This window comes from Podarcis erhardii, assembly GCF_964252035.2.
Source record: "Podarcis erhardii genome assembly, chromosome: 1".
Lineage (NCBI taxonomy): Eukaryota > Metazoa > Chordata > Lepidosauria > Squamata > Lacertidae > Podarcis > Podarcis erhardii.
In genome coordinates, this window is record NC_138497.1 from 45,580,035 (window position 1) to 45,601,692 (window position 21,658).

At 41.8% G+C, this 21,658-nt stretch overlaps 1 protein-coding gene across 3 annotated transcripts in view; it reads left to right on the plus strand.

The window, feature by feature from the left end:
- Positions 1–19,949, plus strand: part of GANC (glucosidase alpha, neutral C) — a 34,834-nt gene extending 14,885 nt beyond the window's left edge. For all 3 annotated transcript variants that reach the window (XM_081859569.1, XM_081859570.1, XM_081859571.1), the window contains exons 9-24: positions 1,016–1,196; positions 1,437–1,587; positions 2,435–2,673; positions 3,862–3,988; positions 5,399–5,478; positions 6,709–6,852; positions 7,406–7,502; positions 9,269–9,370; positions 10,701–10,944; positions 11,151–11,215; positions 12,161–12,237; positions 13,769–13,843; positions 14,926–15,039; positions 15,828–15,940; positions 16,907–17,010; positions 18,167–19,949. In XM_081859569.1, the coding sequence (XP_081715695.1) occupies positions 1,016–1,196; positions 1,437–1,587; positions 2,435–2,673; positions 3,862–3,988; positions 5,399–5,478; positions 6,709–6,852; positions 7,406–7,502; positions 9,269–9,370; positions 10,701–10,944; positions 11,151–11,215; positions 12,161–12,237; positions 13,769–13,843; positions 14,926–15,039; positions 15,828–15,940; positions 16,907–17,010; positions 18,167–18,276 (2,023 nt within the window). In that variant the 3' untranslated portion in view covers positions 18,277–19,949. The remainder of the gene's footprint in view (positions 1–1,015; positions 1,197–1,436; positions 1,588–2,434; positions 2,674–3,861; positions 3,989–5,398; positions 5,479–6,708; positions 6,853–7,405; positions 7,503–9,268; positions 9,371–10,700; positions 10,945–11,150; positions 11,216–12,160; positions 12,238–13,768; positions 13,844–14,925; positions 15,040–15,827; positions 15,941–16,906; positions 17,011–18,166) is intronic.
- Positions 19,950–21,658: the final 1,709 nt, after the last annotated feature.

Genomic DNA, 21,658 nt, shown 5'->3' on the forward strand with positions numbered 1-21,658 from the left:
TCTCTGCTAGGTTTATAGTATGCAAATAAGCTAATAAAAGGTACAGAGGTGTCTAGGGATACCTAGACCAGGAGAGATCAGTGGGTTGCAGTCCTAAGCACATTTGTTATGAATTGGATTTCGCTGAACTCACCTCTGAGCAAACATGCTTAGAAAGGGGCTGACAGCCTTAAACTGGAGCAGCAGTGATCTCACCGGAAGCCAGAATTGCATTCAGCCAACTATAAAAAAAGAGCGACAGAGATTACAGTCTGTATTTATTCAAATCCCAGTTCTAATTGCCATTGTAGAACATGCAGAGTTTAAACAATACAGTATTCACCTCTGAAGTAACAGTGAGCTGAAGACTATGGTACAATCCTTTATATTTCTTTATTATTAGTATTGAAGGCAAGGTGATTCACAAGAAAAGTCCCTTGCGATTTAGTGCCAAAAGTGGGTGGAGTTTTCAGCATGGCTTTGCTGTCTGTCTGCTATCCCATCTCTCTCTTTTCTGGCAACCCCCGCCCCCCGAAAAAAAACCCCTCTCTTTTTGCCTTCCACTCTTCATAGGATTTGATGATTTAGTAGCACCTCAGCTGCCTTGTTCTCTTATGGGCTGCAGTGATTTGCTTTACTCTCCCTTATTTGCTTGTTCAGAATCAGGGTTGGGGAAAATGCTCTTGTTCCCTTTTAAGGTCCCTTACTAGGTCATCTTGGGAAGTAAATATGGACATTCAGGGGTGTCCTCTGGGAATGTTGTTCCCCAGCAGTGTAGCTTGTGCTCACGGGGAAGAGCAGCATCACCTTCTCCATCCCAGTGCCTTGGAGGAGCCCCATTTCCCACCAAGTACAGTGTAATGCACTCCAGTTATAGCATAATAAACCATTTCTATGGACAGCTGCTTCCGCTGGTGCCATTAGCAAGTATTAAATCTATAGCCATCAGTCCCTTGCATTGGACAAAAACAGAAGCAGTGTCTACATCCAGCATCAGCGAAGTGCTCTGTGCAAACATCTTGTCTGTCTGTTCCAGCGATGGTGATGTCTACCGGCTTTATAACCTGGATGTCTTCGGATACAAAGTTCACAGCAAAATGGGCATTTATGGTGCAGTGCCCTTGCTCTTGGCTCACAAACCCGGCAGAACCACTGGGATCTTCTGGCTGAATTCCTCAGAAACTCTGGTGGAGATTGCTACCAAAGCCGCAATGGAGGTGAGACCAGTGCTGGAATCTAGCTCCTGCATGGAAGTGCTTCTGCAGTGCATGGGGGTTAGTGTGACATTCTAGATAACTCTGCGAGCAATGCAGAATGGATGCTGAGTGGGCATCCTCTCACCTATGCTGGAGAACGAAAGGCGGAGTGATGACGGGCACCTCAAAACTCACCATGTTGGACCTCCATGTGTATCAAAAGCCATACCGTTACCTTTTTCTGATTGCTTTGTTTGACAGGTTTTGTCCTCCAGAACTCCAGAAACTTCAAAGCAGAGAGTGCTTCCTCAAACCGATGTGCGCTGGATGTCAGAAAGTGGGATAATTGACACGTTCATCCTAATGGGGCCCCAACCCTTTGATGTTTTTAAGCAGTATGCACAACTGACAGGTACTGTCTTACAATACAAATGCAGGTGAAACTCGAAAAATTAGAATATCGTGGAAAAGTTCATTTATTTCAGTAATTCAACTTAAAAGGTGAAAGGAATATATGAGATGGACTCATGACATGCAAAGCCTTTATTTGTTATAATTGTGATGGTTTTTCGAGTTTCACCTGTACATCCTGAAACTGCTTTAAGTGGCAAGAACAAACATTAAGGTGGCACACCCAGCTTGTGTATGTAAGAGAGAGAGATATCTATTTCTAAGCAGTTAAAGATATAGAACCATTGTAACGGGGGGGGGGGGAGCAGAGAGAGAGAGAGAGAGAGAGAGAGAGAGAAGCAGCAGTAGTTCACTACCGAGTTCATTCCCCCATCTCTCTGCATCTACCACATCTGTGTCACAGCTTCAGCTTCATTGGTAACACTGACAAGCCCCTCACCAAAAAGGAACATCTCCCCACCCCTGTATTTTGTTTCTTTCACATATCGTGGACCTCAGGACAGTGTTGTGCAGGCCCAGATCTGCTTAGCTGCAGCAAGGAGCACATACCATGTGCCCTCAGGATTTAGCCTCTGGCAGGTGGGCAAATAACTGCTCACAAAACTACATTAGCAGCCCGAAGCACTTTCTAGTTTCAAAGTAAGGAAAAGGATTCTGTGCTGCTTTCATTACAACGAGACTCTTCTTGTACACTTTTAATGCCTCTAGTGCAGCTGAGAAAGTTCAAGCAAGTTTAATGCAGCTGAGAAAGTTCAAGCAAAAATAAATATTTAGCACTTAATTGTGACTTTGGTTTTAATTTGGATGCAAGCATTGTTTTCCCTCCCCCCCCCCTTTTTTCCCCCTAGGCACTCAAGCCCTGCCCCCACTCTTCTCCCTTGGCTACCACCAGTGCCGCTGGAATTACGAAGATGAGGACGACGTGGAAGGGGTAGATGCAGGTTTCGATATGCATGACATCCCATATGACGTCATATGGCTTGACATTGAGCACACAGATGGCAAGCGGTACTTCACATGGAATAAGGAGAAGTTTGGCAATCCCGAGAGGATGCAGAAGCAGATACTCATGAAGAAAAAGCGCAAGGTGAGTAACGTAGAGAAAGTAGGGAGAAAACATTTCTTTGGAGGTCTGCAGCTCTTGTGGCCTTCATGTGCGGCAGGCAGACCCAGTCCGCCCCTGAGGTGGGGGATCAAGCGCTCGCTTCAAATGGTGTAAGTGAAAGAGGCAGTGCTCCACCCTCCTGACCACTTCCGCTGCTGTGAGGGTGGCATTCTGGCATGTGGCATTGCTGCTTGTCTGCCCCACAGAAGCCAAGCGGTAAAGCTTCCAGGAGCGCCCCAGCTCCTGCCAAGTTTCGCAAGAGCCAGAGTGGGTGGGAAAGGAGACAGCAACTCCCATTTCACCTCAGGTGGTGAAAAAGGGAGGACCGCCCCTGATTCATTCGCATCCATAATTTAAAAACAAATCCTGCGGCTTGGATGCAAAGTTGCTATTCTGTTAACAAAAATGTGAGGGGGGAGCTATGATATACAGCACAGTAGTTATATGTGTGGTGGGGCAGACCCGCTCTCACCACACTGCCGCCATTGCTGCTTACCTGGACAGGGGCCCTCAAGGTCAGGGTTGCAGGGCAGTGCTATTGGTGCAACTTTGGGCCCCTGACAACGCTACCTGCCCCAGTCCCATGCAGGTAAGTAGCAGCGGTGTCTATAAGGGGGGGACAGTATGTGGCTCCACCCCACACCATTATGGCTCAGAATATTTGTGCCGTCTCCATGTTAAGGTTATTCTACAAGCTGAAATCAAGTGCTTCCAATGGTATTAGCCATTTGCAAAGCCTAGGTGCCCCATGAGATCATTCGAGCCTTCCAGCAGCATGTTTGAATTAATACTAATCTTGCTGTAGCACATTAAACAATCAACAGTTCCGAAATGCCAGGAGAAAGTGGGAGGCAGTGCCATCTATCATCAGCTGCCATTTGGGCAGGATTTCCAGAGAGAGAGGGAGAGAGATGAAGACCATCTCAGGGCTTGTTCCAGCTGGGCATTCTCCACTCCTCCCCTCTCCAGATAGAGTGATATACTTTCAACTGTCCTGTAGGACGGATCCTGGTGACTTTTTAATATGTTGATACTGTCTGTTGCATTTTTTAAAATATGTAATTTAACATTACCTGTAAGCCACCTCAGAAGGATTTGTATTCTGAAAGGCAGGATGTAAATAATGGTAATCCATACATGACAATATTGTGCCGTCTCTCATGTTGGCAGCTGGTCGTCATTCTGGACCCCCATATTAAAGTTGATCCTCTGTATACCATATACTCACAAGCAAAAGAAAGAGGTTACTTTGTAAAAGACAGTAAAGGCAAAGATTTCGAAGGCATCTGTTGGCCAGGTAATAAAGCCCCTCCTTTACTTTTACAAATCTGATGACTGACATTTATGGAAGTTAAAATTTATTAATTTATTAAAATTTATTAATAAATAGAAATAAGGAGCCAGTGTGGTGTAGTGGTTAAGAGCGGTAGTCTCGTAATCTGGGGAACCGGGTTTGCGTCTCCGCTCCTCCACATGCAGCTGCTGGGTGACCTTGGGCTAGTCACACTTCTCAGAAGTCTCTCAGCCCCACTCACCTCACAGAGTGTTTGTTGTGGGGGAGGAAGGGAAAGGAGATTGTTAGCCGCTTTGAGACTCCTTAAAAAAGGGAGTGAAAGGCGGGATATCAAATCCAAACTCTTCTTCTTCTCTTCTTCTGTACATTAATTGTGTGTGTGATATTGTCTTTCTATTCTCCTTTTTCAAATTTGTGTTGAAAACTTAATGTGATATATAATTCCTTTTTAAAAAGGGTTAAATGGTTTTTTATGGTCAGAAGTTTGAAGAAAATAAAAAAATGACTTCTACTCCTCACTGACATTTTTTTTAAAAAAAGCTCTTGATCCTTAATTTCCTCAATACCTCTAAATTTATTTAAACAGGTATTGCTACCAGGTGTCAGTCAGCTGGATCCAAGAGACCCTATGTCTCTATTTACTGATCATGGCAAAGCAATGATAGCAACGGCTTCAACATTCTAAGACTAGGAGCTGCTTCCTCTTCTCACTCAGCTCACCTGCCCTTTGCCCTTCTCCCTCACCTGACAAAGTCCCCTTTACACCTCAACCCCCCTTCCTTATCTACCCACAGCTCACCCAGGCCTCTCCCCTTCTGTCTCAAGCCCAACTCTCTTTTAAAGGAGGGAGCAGGCAGTTCACAGGGCAGCTATGTGAAGGACCTCCCCACCACCACCATTAAACAGCTTGCCTGGACGGGCATGATGACACCTTACAGTTTTATTATATGTATAGGAAGATATAGACATTTGGCCTGTAAGCATGATGACCCTTGTCCAACAACAAGACTAACATTGCAGAGTGTGCACAAAGATGCAAAGAGGGTAATATAGTGAACTCTTCCAGTCTCCACCATTGGAAGTTAAATAGACAAACTATAGGTGATGTTAAATAAAAAATAGTGGCTGATAATTATCAGGCTTGCAGCAGGCAAGGATAGGAAATTAAACCCTTTCCTCCTATGCTGTGGTTCTGAGGAAAAAATCTCTTATATGAAGCTAGTATTTGCTGGGGGTGGGTGTATGTAAAAACCCTCTTTGTTGTATTATTGTATTTGCTTGAATATTAGTAGGAGATTTTAGCATTGTACTTGTCAACCACAGCATGAAGGCCATATGTTATTTATTTAAATATTTATAAGCCGCCATCCTGAATTAAGTCCTGCAAATGTCATAATTTCCTCACACCTGCAGGTCTCTCATCTTACCTGGATTTCACCAATCCTGAAGTCCGAGAATGGTATTCAGATCAATTTGCCTTCAGTGCATATAAGGTTTGTGTTCTTTTCTCATGACCCTGTGTGGCAGGATCCTTGGCAGAAAAACCAAGCTCTTAAAAACAGGGACTTTCATTTGATGACCAAGGAAGAGGATTGATCCAAAATATACTAAGATAAGCGAAAGGTTTCCACGCAGTCGTTTCTGCATATGACACCAAAGGGACAACTTGGCTCATGCAAGTTCCATTGTAGGACTGTAGCGTCTAACCAATTCCAAATCCTTTTGTGTTGAACGTGATACGGGAATTTTACCATTTGGGATGCTAACCTGGAAGGAAACTTGCTTGTGTTGTGCATGTTCTTCATTCATTCTGGTCCCAGTTGCCCAAGGGTGCCCAAGAAAAAAGAAAAGAACCCTATAAGCATTCTGCTTAGAAACCTCCAAAGAAGCCAGCAGCTGATAAAAAATGTAGGGTTGCCACTGTCAGAATCAAATGTCAAAGCAAATATCTGAGATATACTCATTGTATACTGTGGTGCTTCCAAAACTCAAAATTATGCAGTTTTCAGATTGAATCTATTAAGAGTTTATAAATGAGTACCAAGATACCATAGATACTTAAGAGATTTAAAAATAACAGAGAAGCTTTATCTGAGCTTTTATCATGGGATTAGTAATTTAACAAGCTAATTATATTGCTGCTGGGATTAGTTTTCCCACCACTAATTCTAATCGGTAGATAAAAAGGTAAAGGGACCCCTGGCCATTAGGTCCAGTCGTGGCCGATTCTGGGGTTGTGGCACTCATCTCACTTTATTGGCCGAGGGAGCTTCCGGGTCATGTGGTGAACCAGAGCAGCGCACGGAAACACCGTTTACCTTCCCGCCTGGGTGGTACCTATTTATCTACTTGTACTTTGACGTGCTTTCAAACTGCTAGGTTGGCAGGAGCAGGGACCAAGCAACGGGAGCTCACCCCATCGCGGGGATTCAAACCGCCGACCTTCTGATCAGCAAGTCCTAGGCTCTGTGGTTTAACCCACAGCGCCACCCGCGTCCCTATGGGTATCCCTAATCTATCCACAAATAGTAGATAGATCCCACCTAATCTTGAAGCCCATAAGAGTCCAAGAGAAGCTTCTCTGACAACTGCTTTCCTCTCCTTAGAGTAGTCTGCTTTACATTTTTGAGAGCTTTGTAAGCATGTGTATACCTACCCAGATTGTGTGTGTGTGTTAATTGTGGATTAAACCAACAACTTTGATGTAATTAAAATGTTGATAGGGTTCTTCTGAAATCCTTTTTGCCTGGAATGATATGAATGAGCCCTCAGTCTTCAGAGGGGTAGAGCTAACCATGCAGAAGGATGCTGTCCATTATGGCAAATGGGAACATCGAGAAGTCCATAATCTCTATGGTTTCTACCAGGTATGGCATTTGCAGGTGAACAGTTTCAATTCCAATCCTCATGTTACTGATTTGTAATTATTGCTATTGTATATTTTACATTTTAACATACATTTTAACTCTTCTTAATTAAGAATAACAAAAGCATACCATTAAATGATAGTTACAGTAATTTATTGTGGCTTCAACAAGAAGTATGTCTCAGAATTGTCTTATACTTTGCCTTGTACTAGTCTAAGACTGTACAAGCCCATTTCCCTCAAAAACAGATCATTCTTTTCTGTATTCCTTCCATGTTTAAATTTATCTGTTTACTTTTAGAAACGCTGCCTCATACTGTCAATAACCCTTCCTGTATGAAGATTGTATGTTTAAAAAATTAGTCTTGCCAGCTCCTGTTTTTTCCTGTACAAGCCACAGGGCGATTGATTCATGTCAGCCTTCTCTGTTGCTGTTTTAAGGTGTTCTATCTGGCTCTTCTTAGTCCAGAAATGCTGTTGTGTTTTTACTGTTACTGGCCTCCTCTCTGTAGCAGAGTTATAACAGCAGACATGTTTCCTCTGGTGCATTTCAGCAAATGGCAACTGCAGAAGGACTGATCAGACGAAGCGGGGGGCTGGAGAGGCCTTTTGTTCTCACACGCTCGTTCTTTGCTGGCTCACAAAAGTATGGTAAGCATAGAATAAGGAAGAATGATGAATAACACCACATGGCTCCCCTTTTCAAGCATCCTCTTCAAACATCAATTAAATCCCCACACAACCATCAAACTCAGATTTATTTTGGGCTGGTCACCATCTCAACCTGCCCTATCTCACAGTTCACAGGCTTGTTGTGAAACTAAAATGGGTGGAAGTGACAATCATGTGTGCCACCAAGAGCTCATTGGGGAAAGGGCAGGATGAAAATGTAAGGAAAGAATGAATAATCTTTAAACTTTGCTTCCCCGGTTAGGCAGGCTAACCTCAAATATAGTCTTGTTTTATAATCAGGCGTGTGTGAGAGAGACAAATTCCCCAAACGTACAGAAAACTCTCAGATGTCTGAGAGTGCGGGGGGAAATGCAGAAAACCCTTTGTATAACAATCAGCTAACAAGTCTAAATAATCATGTTTTGTAACAATTAAAAACATTTCTTATGAATGAAACTTTCTTCTAAGTCTTGATTGAAACTTACTACAGTGATGCCCCACAAGACGAATGCCTCGCAAGACGAAAAACTCGCTAGACGAAAGAGTTTTCCGTCTTTTGAGGTGCTTCACAAGACGAATTTCCCTATGGGCTTGCTTCGCAAGACGAAACGTCTTGCAAGTTCTTGCGAGTCCCCCCCCCCCCCTTTTTCTAAGCCACTAAGCTGCTAATAGCTGCTAAGCCGCTAATAGCCGCTAAACCGCTAATAGCGCTAATCCGCTAATCCACTAATAGCCGTGCTTCACAAGACGAAAAAACCGCAAGACGAAGAGACTCGCGGAACGGATCAATTTCGTCTTGTGAGGTACCACTGTAGGTGTGTCTTGGGAGCAAATAACATTCTTTTGAGGACAAGATTCTCTTGGGGTTCCTCACAATACTGTTCTCCTTCCCTCCTCCTGAGGGACATTGGCAGAATTCATTCTATATCTTTGCCCAATGATTTTTGAAATCCTGTCCACATATCACTGTATCTTTTTCTGTTGGTTCCCAGGGCCTCAGAACGAGGTCTTTGCCAGCTCGTGCTATCTGAAACCCCTTTAGCTTGAAATGCCAATGATTGAATTTGAGACTTCAGACATTTGGAGCATCTGTCATGCTGTGGAGTTGTCATAATATTAAGCTGTTGCATCTTCTTGTACTGCAAATAAGTTAAAGAAGGAATGTTATAAGTTAAATAAGGAACATTGTCAACTCAAGAGTCTAATAGGGCTGGAAATAAGTAATAAATAGCAACTTAATATTGGGCTGTAGCTTTCAGGCTTTCGCAATAGGTAGTTTTTTAAGACGCTGAAAACCCAGATTGTAACTCACTCATTGATGTTTTGAGAGATCGTGTTATTATCTCAATGACCCATGTATTGAGTGCTGTCATCAAAAAGACACATGTGCTGATCAGACTGAAATCAGTCGGTTTGCCAACTTCCTTTTCAGGAGTTGAGGATTGAGTGGAAAAACTGCTGGCCTGATTTTAGGGTGCATTTCCTCTATCCTTGTTCTTCTTAAATCAAGAACAGTGTGACAACTGACACTGATCTTGTCACCATGCAGACACCAGAACAGGGGTCAAATGTGATGTATGGCTGACCTATCACACAATGCAGTTCATGTGAGTCATTATCAAACAGCTGGTAGGGGTAACATATGGATTTGTACATCTACACACATATAGCATGAGCCTCATGCTCATCTGCTTAGAAGTAAAACCTATGGATACAAACACAGTCTGTGAACTTGATATTTCTAGGTGCCGTATGGACTGGAGACAATAAAGCAAAATGGCAGTACTTGAAAATCTCTGTTCCAATGTTGCTGACAATCAGTATGGCAGGAATTTCTTTCTGTGGAGGTAAGGGACGTTTTGGGTTGCAATCTCCATCTTACTAAGCAATTGAGCTCATTTCACTTGTGCCTTTTCAAAAGCCTCAATTATTTCTATGAATGAAAGAAGTTTCACTGTATTGTTTTAGATGCCGGCTGAAATCATATTTATTTCAACAACAATATCCAGACACAGAGTTTAGTCTTAGTTTACTCTTTCTTCCTTTTTTACTGTTTTTGTCTGGGTATCATTGATAATTATTTTATACTCCTTAATGTATACCACTTAGAGATTTCTGTTGATTAACCTTTTTCTTCTTAAAAATCTAAATAAATTAACTTTCATATGGTGAGTTATAGCTGACCTTAAGAGGGCGTCCATCCACAGGGAACATAGGAAACTGCCTTATACTAAGTCAGATCATTGTGCCGTTTAGTCAAGTATGGTCTATGATGACAGGCAGAGCCTCCCCGAGGTCTTTCCCGGCTTGATCTGTATATTCCAGGGTATGATCCAGGTGCTTTTGTTCACAAAAAATCACAAACAGCTTGCTAGGTGGGGTAGAACCACCTGCAGCTGCAAACTGGTCATGACATGACTTGGTGGTAGAGCACACACTTTATAGTAACAGTTTGCACACCTGCAGTTGGTTGCAGGTTTGATCCCCGTGTGGGACAGCTGCATATTCATGCATTGCAGGGGATCGGACTAGATGATCCTCAGGGTCCCTTCCAATGCTACAATTCTATGGTTCTATGGTTAGAGCGTGGTGCTGATAATGCCAAGATTGCAGGTTTGATCCCCGTATGGGACAGCTGCATATTTCTGCATTGTACTAGGTGATCCTCAGGGTCCCTTCTAACTCTAGAATTCTATGATTCTTGAGTAGAGTCAAGTCACAGTGCTAACTTCCTGGAAGGTGAGTCCCTGCCAGTTACCAGAAGAGGGAGGGCTGCAGAGGTTGGCATGATGCCGGCACACTGGCAGAGCCAGTCTGGTGCTCCCACCAGTGCACCTGTGCTGATTTCCCCATCTCCTCTCCCTCCTGCTAACTGGCAGTGACACACCTTGCAGGAAGCTAGTGTTGTGGCTCCTCCCTACCAGCTGAGCCATGTCTGCAAACCATGTGCTCTACCACTGAGCTTAACATCCTTTCTTCTGATTTTTGGAATACATGCATATCCTGTTTGGGGTCACAGCTTTCCGGTAGTTTTCTTATTCCTTCTTCTCTGAAGTAGTTTCTGTGTTGGGGGAAAATTGCTTTTCTGAAAATACAGCCCAACTAGGGAAGAATCTGGGAAGTTTGTGTTTTCCAACCCTTTCTCAGAAACCAATTCATACTTTTTCTGAAATCCAGCTGATGTGGGCGGATTTATTGGAAATCCAGAACCAGAGCTGTTAGTTCGATGGTATCAGGCTGGAGCCCTACAGCCTTTCTTTAGAGGCCATGCCAATATGAACACCAAGCGCCGTGAGCCCTGGTTGTTTGGTGAGGAGAACACGCAGGTCATCAGAAATGCTATCAAGGAGCGCTACTCCCTTCTTCCATATCTCTATGCTTTGTTTTATCGAGCACATACAGTTGCAGAGCCGGTCATGAGGTAAGCTCGGAATTAAAGAGACTAATTTCTACTTCGTAAGTCGTTATGGGACTGATATAAATCCTAGTGAATCTTAAATGGTTCAAATAGCATTTAAATAATATTCAAATTATAAACAGAAAATAGTGACCCTTGGTATCTGATATGAATACTAGTGCATGTCTTCTAAAAAGTCTTTGCTGCTTCCACTTTCTTCCTTTACATAGGCCTGTTTGGGTAGAATTCCCCATGGAACTGGAAACATTTGGCATCGAAGATGAGTATATGCTTGGTAAGTTTAAAGGTTGAAGGAACCTTTTATAAAACATGGCAGTGGTGTAATCAGAAGGTGCAGCAGCTGTGACAGAAAGGCAACACACAGACTGGAAGGGATGAGGGAGATGTCTCATGTTAGTGGTTAGGATTCATCCAGAGAACTCTGAGGAGATCAGGCTTATAGTTTCAGAATTCCCAGGCTTCCATAGACCAGATGTGAAGTTCCTTCTTTCTGCACTCCTTGCTTCCGGTCTCCTTGGCTGGCAAAGCTAGTTAAACAGTCACTGGTCCTCTCATGATGGGTATGGAGAGGTGTTCGTGGGAATCCTTCCTAGGGACACACCCCATACTTTCAGGAAATAACTACAGAAGAAGAAATGTGAACTCAGTGAGTGTTCTGATAATGAGGGGAAAGTAATTCTAGCATTTCCTTATGGAGTGCATTCTGATTAGACCTTACTATTAATCTTCATCTTAGGAAAGAATTGAAGTTGTTTTATACTATGTGTTGAATAATTTTTCTCACAGATTAATGTCAATCACTTCTGTCGGCTCAAGGCTATTCTCTATAATGCTGTGGATAGCAGGCTGGGTTTGGATACAAAAAGCCCATCTTCAAATTCCAGCCCAGTCAGGAAGCCCCCTGGGTGGCCTTTACCTCAGAAACTACAGGGTTGTTGTGAGGACAAATTAGATAGAATTTGTAAAGCATCTTTGAACACTGGAAAGTTTTGTGAGAAAGGATTAACTGTTAGGAACCTGCTATTTGCATATTCAAACAAGACCTCTTGCATATTCTAGACAAGTTGTTTTTTTTAAAATGGCATAGTCACACCTCTAATAGAAAATAAGGTACTACTTTTCCAAATGCTGTACTGAATCCATGGTAGAAATATCAGCAAATGGCTAAATAATGATATAATCCCATAGTAGTATCGCTTTTCTTCTCTATGTAATTCAGGAAATGCTTTGTTGGTGTATCCAGTCACTGAACCAAAAGTCACCGCAGTCAATGTCTTTCTGCCTGGCCCTCAAGAGGTAATGAAAACTATTATCAATTCCTTTATTTCCCTTTTTTATATACCCTTGTGTTTCTATGGGGCTTTCAATCAAAGTTAGGCCACTAGGCATTTCTGCAGTAAGTATAAGTACATCATCTGGGACTACACAAAACAGCCCTCACCATAATCAAATTTAATCTAAGCAATAGTCTAATAAAAAATCAGTTACCTAACTTCCTCTGAAAGCTTCTGCACAGCATTCAGACAAATAGTTTATCATTTATGCTGTTGTTTTATATATATTTGATTGTTACTCAATATGAACTTGCTTTTTGCAACAAAGAGCAAGGCAGGAATGTTTTAAATAAAATGTATTTTAAACATTCAGTAAGAGTTGGACCTCAAATTGCAATGGCTAATACTCCTTCAGTTGCATCCCTCATGGTGCAACAGCAGTGATCTATGCTTCCAAATGGCTTCTAGACTGTTGTAGAAAGTGCTGCAGCAGGCATTCTGTGTATTCAATACTTTGGTTGATATTTGGATGGATTTTGGCAATCAGTGGTGTAGCTCCTTGTGTCCCCCTCCACTAGCTCTCAAACATGCTTGTGGCAACAGCACTGCCTTCTGGTCCCAATTCAAGATGCTGCTTTGCTTTCCTAAAAATTGCAATTCCAAGCCCTTCATAGCCTTGGACTTACATTTCATCTGATGCATGAAGTGTAACATAACTCAGCATAACACTTCATGCATCGGGTGAAATGCAGGTCCCATGAAGGCCTTGGAATTGCAACTGTATATTGTATATACACACTGCAATTGTACGTACACATTGGGTTGTACCTAGTGCTGTGTGAATGGCATTCCACTCATGCAACAGAACTTTTGATTCCTCTGCCCTCCCTTTGCCCCCTCCAAAATCTGCTCCAAAATGTCCCCAAACCCTCTGGAGTAAAATTTGAGGATGCACGGGGGACTGCAGATGAGACAGAAGAGTTCCTTTGCACAAGTGGAAGTCTGTTGCATGAGCAGAACGACAGCATTGGATACAACCCAATGGTTTTGGGTTTTTTGAGAGGGGATGTAAAAAATTGAGGTTAGGGGAAAATACAAAAAAAAGTATAGGCATTGATGTAAACGCTGGTAATTCACATAGCAGACACCGGTACCAGGCTGCTGATGTGTCACCAAGTACAGTGTTGTGTACCACCACTGTTAAGTATGCAGTTCTCCATGTCTGTACTTCTCTGCATTATATTTCTCATTTGTACAACCCTCCTCCACCTGACCTGACCAAATGTCCCCATGTATATATATTATATATACATATATCTCAGTCCATGAAAGCTTGTGCTGTAATAAATGTGTTAATCTTTAAGGTGTTACAAGATTATTGTTCTTAATACTCTGGTTTTATTATCACTTTCTTATTGCTTTTACATGTGTGGATATTGGTGAATTGGTTGATTTGATATTCTGTCAGGCTTTTATGTCAAGGTAAGGAGGTGGGATCTAAATTTGTAGAACTCATTCAGGGTTCTTCCTTTTTCCTGCTTATCCTGCTGCAGATCTGGTATGACTTTCGAAAATGTATCCGCCTGGAAGGTCACGGCACAGTGAAGATTCCAGTCACACTGAACAGTGTACGTTTGTGTTTTTATATCACTGATTTGAGTAATGGGGGGGGGGGACTTGCTTCAAGTTTTACGGATAGGGTTGTGTTTGCACCCAACAGGGACAAGAATTATGTTTGAATCTACAAGGTTAAGAAGGTACTATGAGGAAATAATTTTAATGCAAGAATGTAATGTAGATTTTAATGCAAGAATAAGCTCAAAGGCTTGACTGTTGAAGGCTTTGAATACACTTCCACCTTAAATTACAACATTTATCTAGAAATATATACATATAAAAGCATCCAATACAGTGGTACCTTGGTTCTCAAATGTCTTAGTTGATAAACAAATCGGCTCCCAAATGCTGAAAACCCAGAAGTAAGTGTTCCGGTTTTCTAATATTTTTCGGAAGCCGAACATCTGACGCAGCTTCCACTTGAGTGCAGGAAGCTCCTGCAGCCAATCAGAAGCCGCGTCTTGGTTTTCAAACAGTTTTGGGAGTCCAGAATAGATTAAGTTCGAGAACCAAGGTACCACTGTAATTCTATTTGTTATTCCTCAGAAAATGATTGTATTCATTGGCATCCATGAAATAAAAGAATAAACTATGAAATAAAATAATAAACTTCAAATCATTCACAAATGGTACTGTATTGCAGTTTCATGTGAAGCTGTGGAAAAACAGAGTATATGTACAAATAGTCTGATTTTAGCAAATTTTGAATGTATAAGTAAATATGAAATTTTATTTTCCTTCCAGAGGCTACAACATCTGTCATATTCAATATATAATATCTGCAACCTCCTATATGTGTCTACTTCATTGTTTTACTCCCATATAAGGATGTAGAATGCAAGTCAGTTGTGCTGTCACTAAGACTGAAATCCTATGCATATTCACTCAGAAGTAAGCCCTATTAAGTTCCATCATATGCAAACAGTTACTCCCTGAAATATAAGACACCTATGCAATTGGGATTGGTTAACTATTTCAATGCATAACAGCTCCAGAAATGAAAGGTGCACAGGACCAGGCTTATAGGATGTGTATTGTTGTCTGCTATCCTTCATTCTTCATTTAAAAAATTTCTGTCCTTTTCTGTTTGCAGATTCCTGTAATGCAGCGTGGGGGAACTGTTATACCATTAAAGACTTCTGTAGGAAAATCTACAGAACTGATGGTAGATGTTCCGTATGAACTGCGTGTTGCCTTAGATACAAAGGTACTGTGAAATTATATTTTACACACTTAACTTTGTATATTTTGCTAGATTTCTAAAAAGTGCATGTACCCACTGGAAATTTCCAGCCCTGTATCTGTTCTGACCCTCCATTTTGTCATCACTATGCCCTTGGTTCCTGTTTTCCCTCTGTAAGCAGCCATGCCTTTTCTTCTACCCACACCAAGATTAAACTAGATCTCAAAATTAATTTAAATTTGTGCAGATTTAAACATGAACCTGACAAACTGTTTTCAGTAAAATCTACTTGTGTATGGTTACTACAGTCAAACCTCTGTTCCCGAATGCCTCCGTTATCATACGTTTCGGCTCCCGAATGCCGAAAACCTGGAAGTAAGTGTTCTGGTTTTTGAAGGTTTTTCGGAAGCCGAACTTCCAGCACGGCTTCCACTTGAGTGCAAGAAGCTCTTGCAGCCAATCAGAAGCTGCGCCTCGGTTGTCGAACATTTCGGAAGCCGAACAGGCTTCTGGAACGGATTACATTCGACAACCAAGGTTTGACTGTTAGTGACATATTTTTGTTTCTTTTCAAGAGCCAATTTTGAGGGAGGGCAGGCGGAGAGGAGGAAGTCCCTTTACCCAAACGGAAGTCCTTGCGCACGGCTTCTGCTGACAGGACTCATTTATTATCTGTCTCTAGTCTGAATGTATAGATTGGCCTTAAGATCTTCAGAAGTGTTTCGAACCATTCAAAAATCAACACGTGGCAGTTAGTAGGAGTAACCCTGTACAGCTTTGTTAGCTGTTTGACATTTTTTCTTGCTGTGTAGGAGTCTGCAGTGGGCGAGCTTTATCTGGATGATGGCCATTCGTTCCAGTATCTCCACGAGAAGAAGTTCCTGCTCAGGAAGTTCACCTTCCACAAGAATGTCTTCTCATCTAGGTAATGTGCACTGAAAAAGCAGAGGCAGAAGGCGGTGTTAAGAATCCTAGGCCGGTAGTTTAATAATGAGAAATACTTTAATAACTACACCGTGAGCTGGGCAAAATACATTTTGTCCACTGTTCACAACGTAATGAAATGTTACATAAAGTGAATGACAGTTGCTCTGGCATGGTCCAGGTGTAGTGAACATAGTAGGAATTTACAGTATTTAGGGGAAAATAAAATGACTGGCAGTCAAATTAGTGCAAAGAATGAGCAGCAAATCCTACAGGATTGGCTAATAAGAAACACAGGAGAAATTTGCTCTGCTGATGTCTGTTTCTCAGTCCAGAAGCCATAAAGGGTGTAAAAGCCTTCCCCAATCTGGTGTCTTCCAGATGTTGCAAACTACATCTCCTAGCAGTACTGGCAGTGGTTGATGGGAGTTTTAGTTCAAAACATCAGGTGGGCTTCAGATGGTGGAAGGATCTTGGGGTCCCAAATTTCAGTGGCACTCAGTACGATGCCCAAATTCAGCGTCCATTCTCCTCTCTCGCTCCATGCTAAATCATAGTTGCAGCATCCACGGAGGTGACCCCAAGACTCTGAACTGGTTGTTCTCCCCTAAAGCCATCTCTGTGTAGAGTGAATGGTTCATCCTGTTATGAGTCTGACTATGCCACACCATTTCCAACAAGGAACCTTTTGGGAGGGGAGGCATATAAAGAGGTATACTTATTTAATTAAAGTATTTGTTTAAAATACAGACTGCTTTTAGGGGTCAAAACCTTCACAATATAGCTATTTTCCAAATACCCCTCACGTATCCATAGATTTTCAAAACACACTTTTAAAAAAATAAATTGGTATTTTTATTATTGACAAGGCAGTATGCTAAAGAAGAAAACATACATAGTACACACATGAGACATAGCCATTTTGTCATATACCCTAGATTCTGATTCTGTCTTTTGATTCTCACAGGTGTGCAGATGAAAACGGGCAATTTCATACAAAGTGTGTAGTTGAGCAGATATTGATATTGGGAATAAAAAAACAACCATCTTCTGTGACGGCTAGCATTCATGGTAAGAGACAGAAATATTTTACGCTATCTAAAGATGCTTCTTAAGATTCTTCCACTCTAGAGTTCTTCAGGGCAGTTAAGGCACTGGTTTTCCTGCTGCACAGAGACCTATCAGTGGAGCAGGGACAGCAGGAAGCAGCGAGCATCTCTGTGCAGAAGGATGTCCCCTTGCTTCCTCTCACTCTCCCATCTCCTGTGCTGCTAGAGATTTTTGGGAAGGTTTGGGGAAAAAACACCTGAAGAGGTTCAGAACTGAGTTGATATCCCAGCCCCCTTTCAGCCACGCAATCAGATCCTGAGGTGTTTTGAGCAGAAGTTGGATATCTGTTGGAGAAGAGGAATTATTTGAAAGCACACGCTTCATTCGTAGCACTAATCAGTCCCAGTTTGTTTTCATTATTCCAGGACTTGAGTGATGCTGCTATATGAGAATTGTTACGGTCAAATAAACCACAGTTTAATCCTGTAAGCTAACTAGGGGAGGGCACACAAAAATATTCAGGAATTGCAGAATAGCAAAGAATATGGTGAGTGAAATAACAAAAAATGTGTGGACTCAAACATGCCTAAGGTGCACACAGAAAATTGGATCTGAATGACCCATTTGCAAGCTAATGTCCCATCTTGACACAGCCCCAGTGATATGATCTAAAGCAGCGGTTATCAGCCTGTGGGTTCCCAGATGTTGTTGGACTACAACTCCCATCATCCCTAGCTAGCAAGGCCAGAGCTCAGGGATGATGGGAGTTGTAGTCCAACAACATCTGGGGACCCACAGGTTGAGAACCGCTGATCTAAAGGCTCATCCACACACTTGCTAGTCCCATGCCTAGAAAGCAGTTTTGTGTTTGCCTCACAGCTTTCTTCACTCTTTACCACTGATTCAGAACAAATGGCAATCTGCAGAAAACCCAGCTGCGATTTGGTCCGATTCAGCATTAAAGAGTGTGTTTTCCCAGGAGAAAGCAGCAGGGCAAATGGAGGTTTGGACAAGCTCTTATTGTAAGGGTTGTTTGGTGTACAGGAGTTTGCTTCAGAGCAGCAGGGGTAACCTAGGGTTGTGGTCTGATCAGGCTTATGAGTTTCATATATGTTTTTCTTCAGTAGATTTTTTAAATGAATATAACGTGTGTGTTTTTAATTCTGTTGACATTCAGATGGGAAAGACCAAGCAGTGGCTTTCACATATGATGCCAAGATCTCTGTGTTGACCCTTCAGAAGCTTTCACTAAATGTTGGCATTGACTGGGTGCTTCATATCAAGTGAAACAGCAGAACCACAGAATTGGAAGGAAAACTGAACAATAATGGTTGAGGGTGACTCAGTTCGCTCTTTTGAAATAGACAAAACAAAGTTATATTTATTTAATTAATTGAATTATGACTTTCTGATACTATTTGCAACAACTGTTAGGTGAAGACGGCTGGCTTCCAGGATAATTATGGATTTGTGCCTCAGAGCCATGCAACAATATCTGGAATAAGTGATGCTTTCTTGCTTTTTTAAAGACTTCTGCTCTAGACCTGTTTTTCAGCATTATGAAATACCAGTTTCTTATTGGTATAATGAATCTTTCAAAGAAGGTAATAGCCTGGAAGAATCTCTACCAAACCCACCAATGTAAAACAGAATTTTTTCAGCAAGATGGCATTTGACAGGAAAAATGACAACTGTTTTTTATAATCCATATTCACTTCCTACAAAGACTTCCTTATCCATAGAACAATGTCCAGTTTTCTTACCTGGGGAAAAATGAAGTCTTGAGTGAACATTCATCAGTTAACATAGTTCATATAGCCTGTATCATTGTGGACACTGTACTTCCATTGCAAGAACAAACCAAACAAGTATCATGATGAATTTGGAGTGACTAAGATATGGCAGAGAGGTCCCCAATGGATCTTTTGAGCATTTGGCTGATTCAAACTTTCCTTTCCTGAGCACTTCAGTCAGATCAAAACACAAAGCTTCGCAGTTGGTCTCATTTTATTTACAACTAAACAAAATGCAACCTTCTTGTGTTGCCCCATATTTTAAGTGTTGTCCCATATTTTAGAATGATTCATATATATTGCAGAACACATCAGAGTACAGTACAGTGGTACCTCAGGTTACAGACGCTTCAGGTTACAGACTCCACTAACCCAGAAATAGTACCTCGGGTTAAGACCTTTGCTTCAGGATGAGAAAAGAAATTGTGCTCCGGCGGCGTGGCAACAGTGGGAGGCCCCATTAGCTAAAGTGGTGCTTCAGGTTAAGAACAGTTTCATGTTAAGAACGGACCTCCGGAACGAATTAAGTTCTTAACCCAAGGTACCACTGTACTGGATTCCATATAAAGTAAAAATGAGCATTAATAAAAATGCCAGAAATCCAGATTAAGGCAAATCTTAATTGGGCCAACCAATATATTACAGAATAGTGTGCAAGATATCAAATTCTAGACAACTTGCAGGCAGAGCATTATTCCTTGAGGGAACATTCCCACAACTGTTAGGTAAAGTTATCCAGTTTAACTTTTATTGACTTTCTGCCTAGCACACCACCTAAAATTAACTTGACTACCTAGTCCCTCTTGATTCTTATCAAGGAACTTGTATGTTTCACTTAAGGGTGGAGACCAGACCTGGTTAGAAGCCGATGTTTACGTTTGCAGAGGTGGGGAATCAGCCATTGTTACGCTAAGTTATTGTTCCCACCAGTCCTTGGTTCAACCTGATAACTTGCATAGTAGCTTCATTTTAATATCTGCTGCTTCCTCCTCCATTCCAGCTTAAGAATGTGACCAGATACAGATTCTATGGCTTCAACAACAACAAAAATAACAGTTTTTAATCTCACAAGCTGCTCAGTGTCATAAGCAGGTGCCTCGCTTACACTCAAGATTTCTGTTTTATAATAGGTTTTTAATAATAAAAGGAAATAAAGAATCTCTCTTACTTCTCCTGCTACCTTTTATTCACTGCTTCTAGTGCTGAGCATGCAATGCCTCTCAAAGAAGGGGAGGCAGAGTCTTGTCCAAGGTTTTCCTATCTAGAAATAAGTTGGTTGCATTCACAAGCAAGCAGATGCTGAAGTGTGGATAGAAAAATCTAACTCCTTCAATGTGCAGCAACACATTTGAAAGACATTTTCCTGCTGTGTCTTAGCACATAGTTCCACCTGCTGCCGAACTTTCCCCCTTTCTGTAGAGAGAATGTCTGGCAGAGCCAAGATTTGCTGAACAAATTGCTATCACTGCATTTTAAGATGCTGTGAATGTAAATTGATCCACATAAGCCTGCTTTCCAAGGGATGTAAGGGCTCTTGCTCACTTATTCCATAGTACTGTTCTGAGGACAGTGTGTATTCTGGTCACAGGGCATAGTCTTGAGGGAACTTTATGCAAGCACTTTCTGAAGCTAAGCAAGTTGCAATCTGGGCAGCATGTACACTGCCAGGAGCTTCATGGTGGAAGAAAGGCTCGATAGAAATGTCCTTATATTTCTGCATTTCTCTGTGGCTTGGAGATAACCTTGCTGTATCTAGTATTTGAGCTCTTATGGTTGTAAAAATATGTTCAGAAATGGACGGGTAATGCATGCTGAAGACTCAGAGTTTAACACTACAATCCTATACATTCAACAGTAAGCCATTCAGTGGGGTTTACCACTGGGTAAGTGTTTTTGTAGGACTGTAGCCTATACTAAATGCAAATACTCTTAGCTTCGTTGTTTGTTTGACATACGACAGGGATGGAGAACCTGCAGACCTTCAGATGTTGTAAGACTCCCACCAGCATGGCCTACAGTCAGGGATGATGACAGCAGTCGTTCAACAACATCTGGAGAGCTACAGTTCTCCCCCCCCCCCAAAAAAAAAGAGAATAGCTGATAGCCATTCCATGTAACCATGGCAGCTAAGCAAAACTAATGTGTTGATGGCCCATTGCAGTCATGTCCTTCCAGAGACATCTGATTGGTCAGTACAGTGGTACTTCAGGTTACATACGCTTCAGGTTACACACTCTGCTAACCCAGAAATAGTACCTCGGGTTAAGAACTTTGCTTCAGGATGAGAATAGAAATTGTGCTCCGGAGGCGCAGTGGCAGCAGGAGGCCCCATTAGATAAATTTATTGTCATTGTCCGTATATACACAGTATACACAACAACGAAAATCAAACACCCAAGACCGGATTCACATACACATTTGCACGTATCTCCAACACTCTCATCCTATTCAGACATAATCTATTAAAACATACATAATCCAGAATATAACACAACCTATTAGAAGCATAGCATAACCTAAAACCTATCTCATTCCTTACTACTCACTGCTTGCTATTTCTTACAACTGGCCCTGAGATCATTATTTAGTGCAATCAGAGCTCTTGGATAGAAACTATTCAGAAGGCGTGTGGTTCGTGTTTTCATTGTCCTGTATCTTCTGCCCGAAGGCAACAGTTCAAAGAGGTTGTGAGCAGGATGGGTGGGATCTCTCAGGATATTGTGTGACTTCTTCAAGCTGCGAGACGTGAAGATCTCATCCAGGGTTGGTAGTTGGAGCCCAATAACATTCTGGGCAATTTTAATTATTCTCTGTAAAGCTTTTTTATCCATTCCAGAGCTGCTCCCATACCACGATAATATACTATAGGTTAAGAC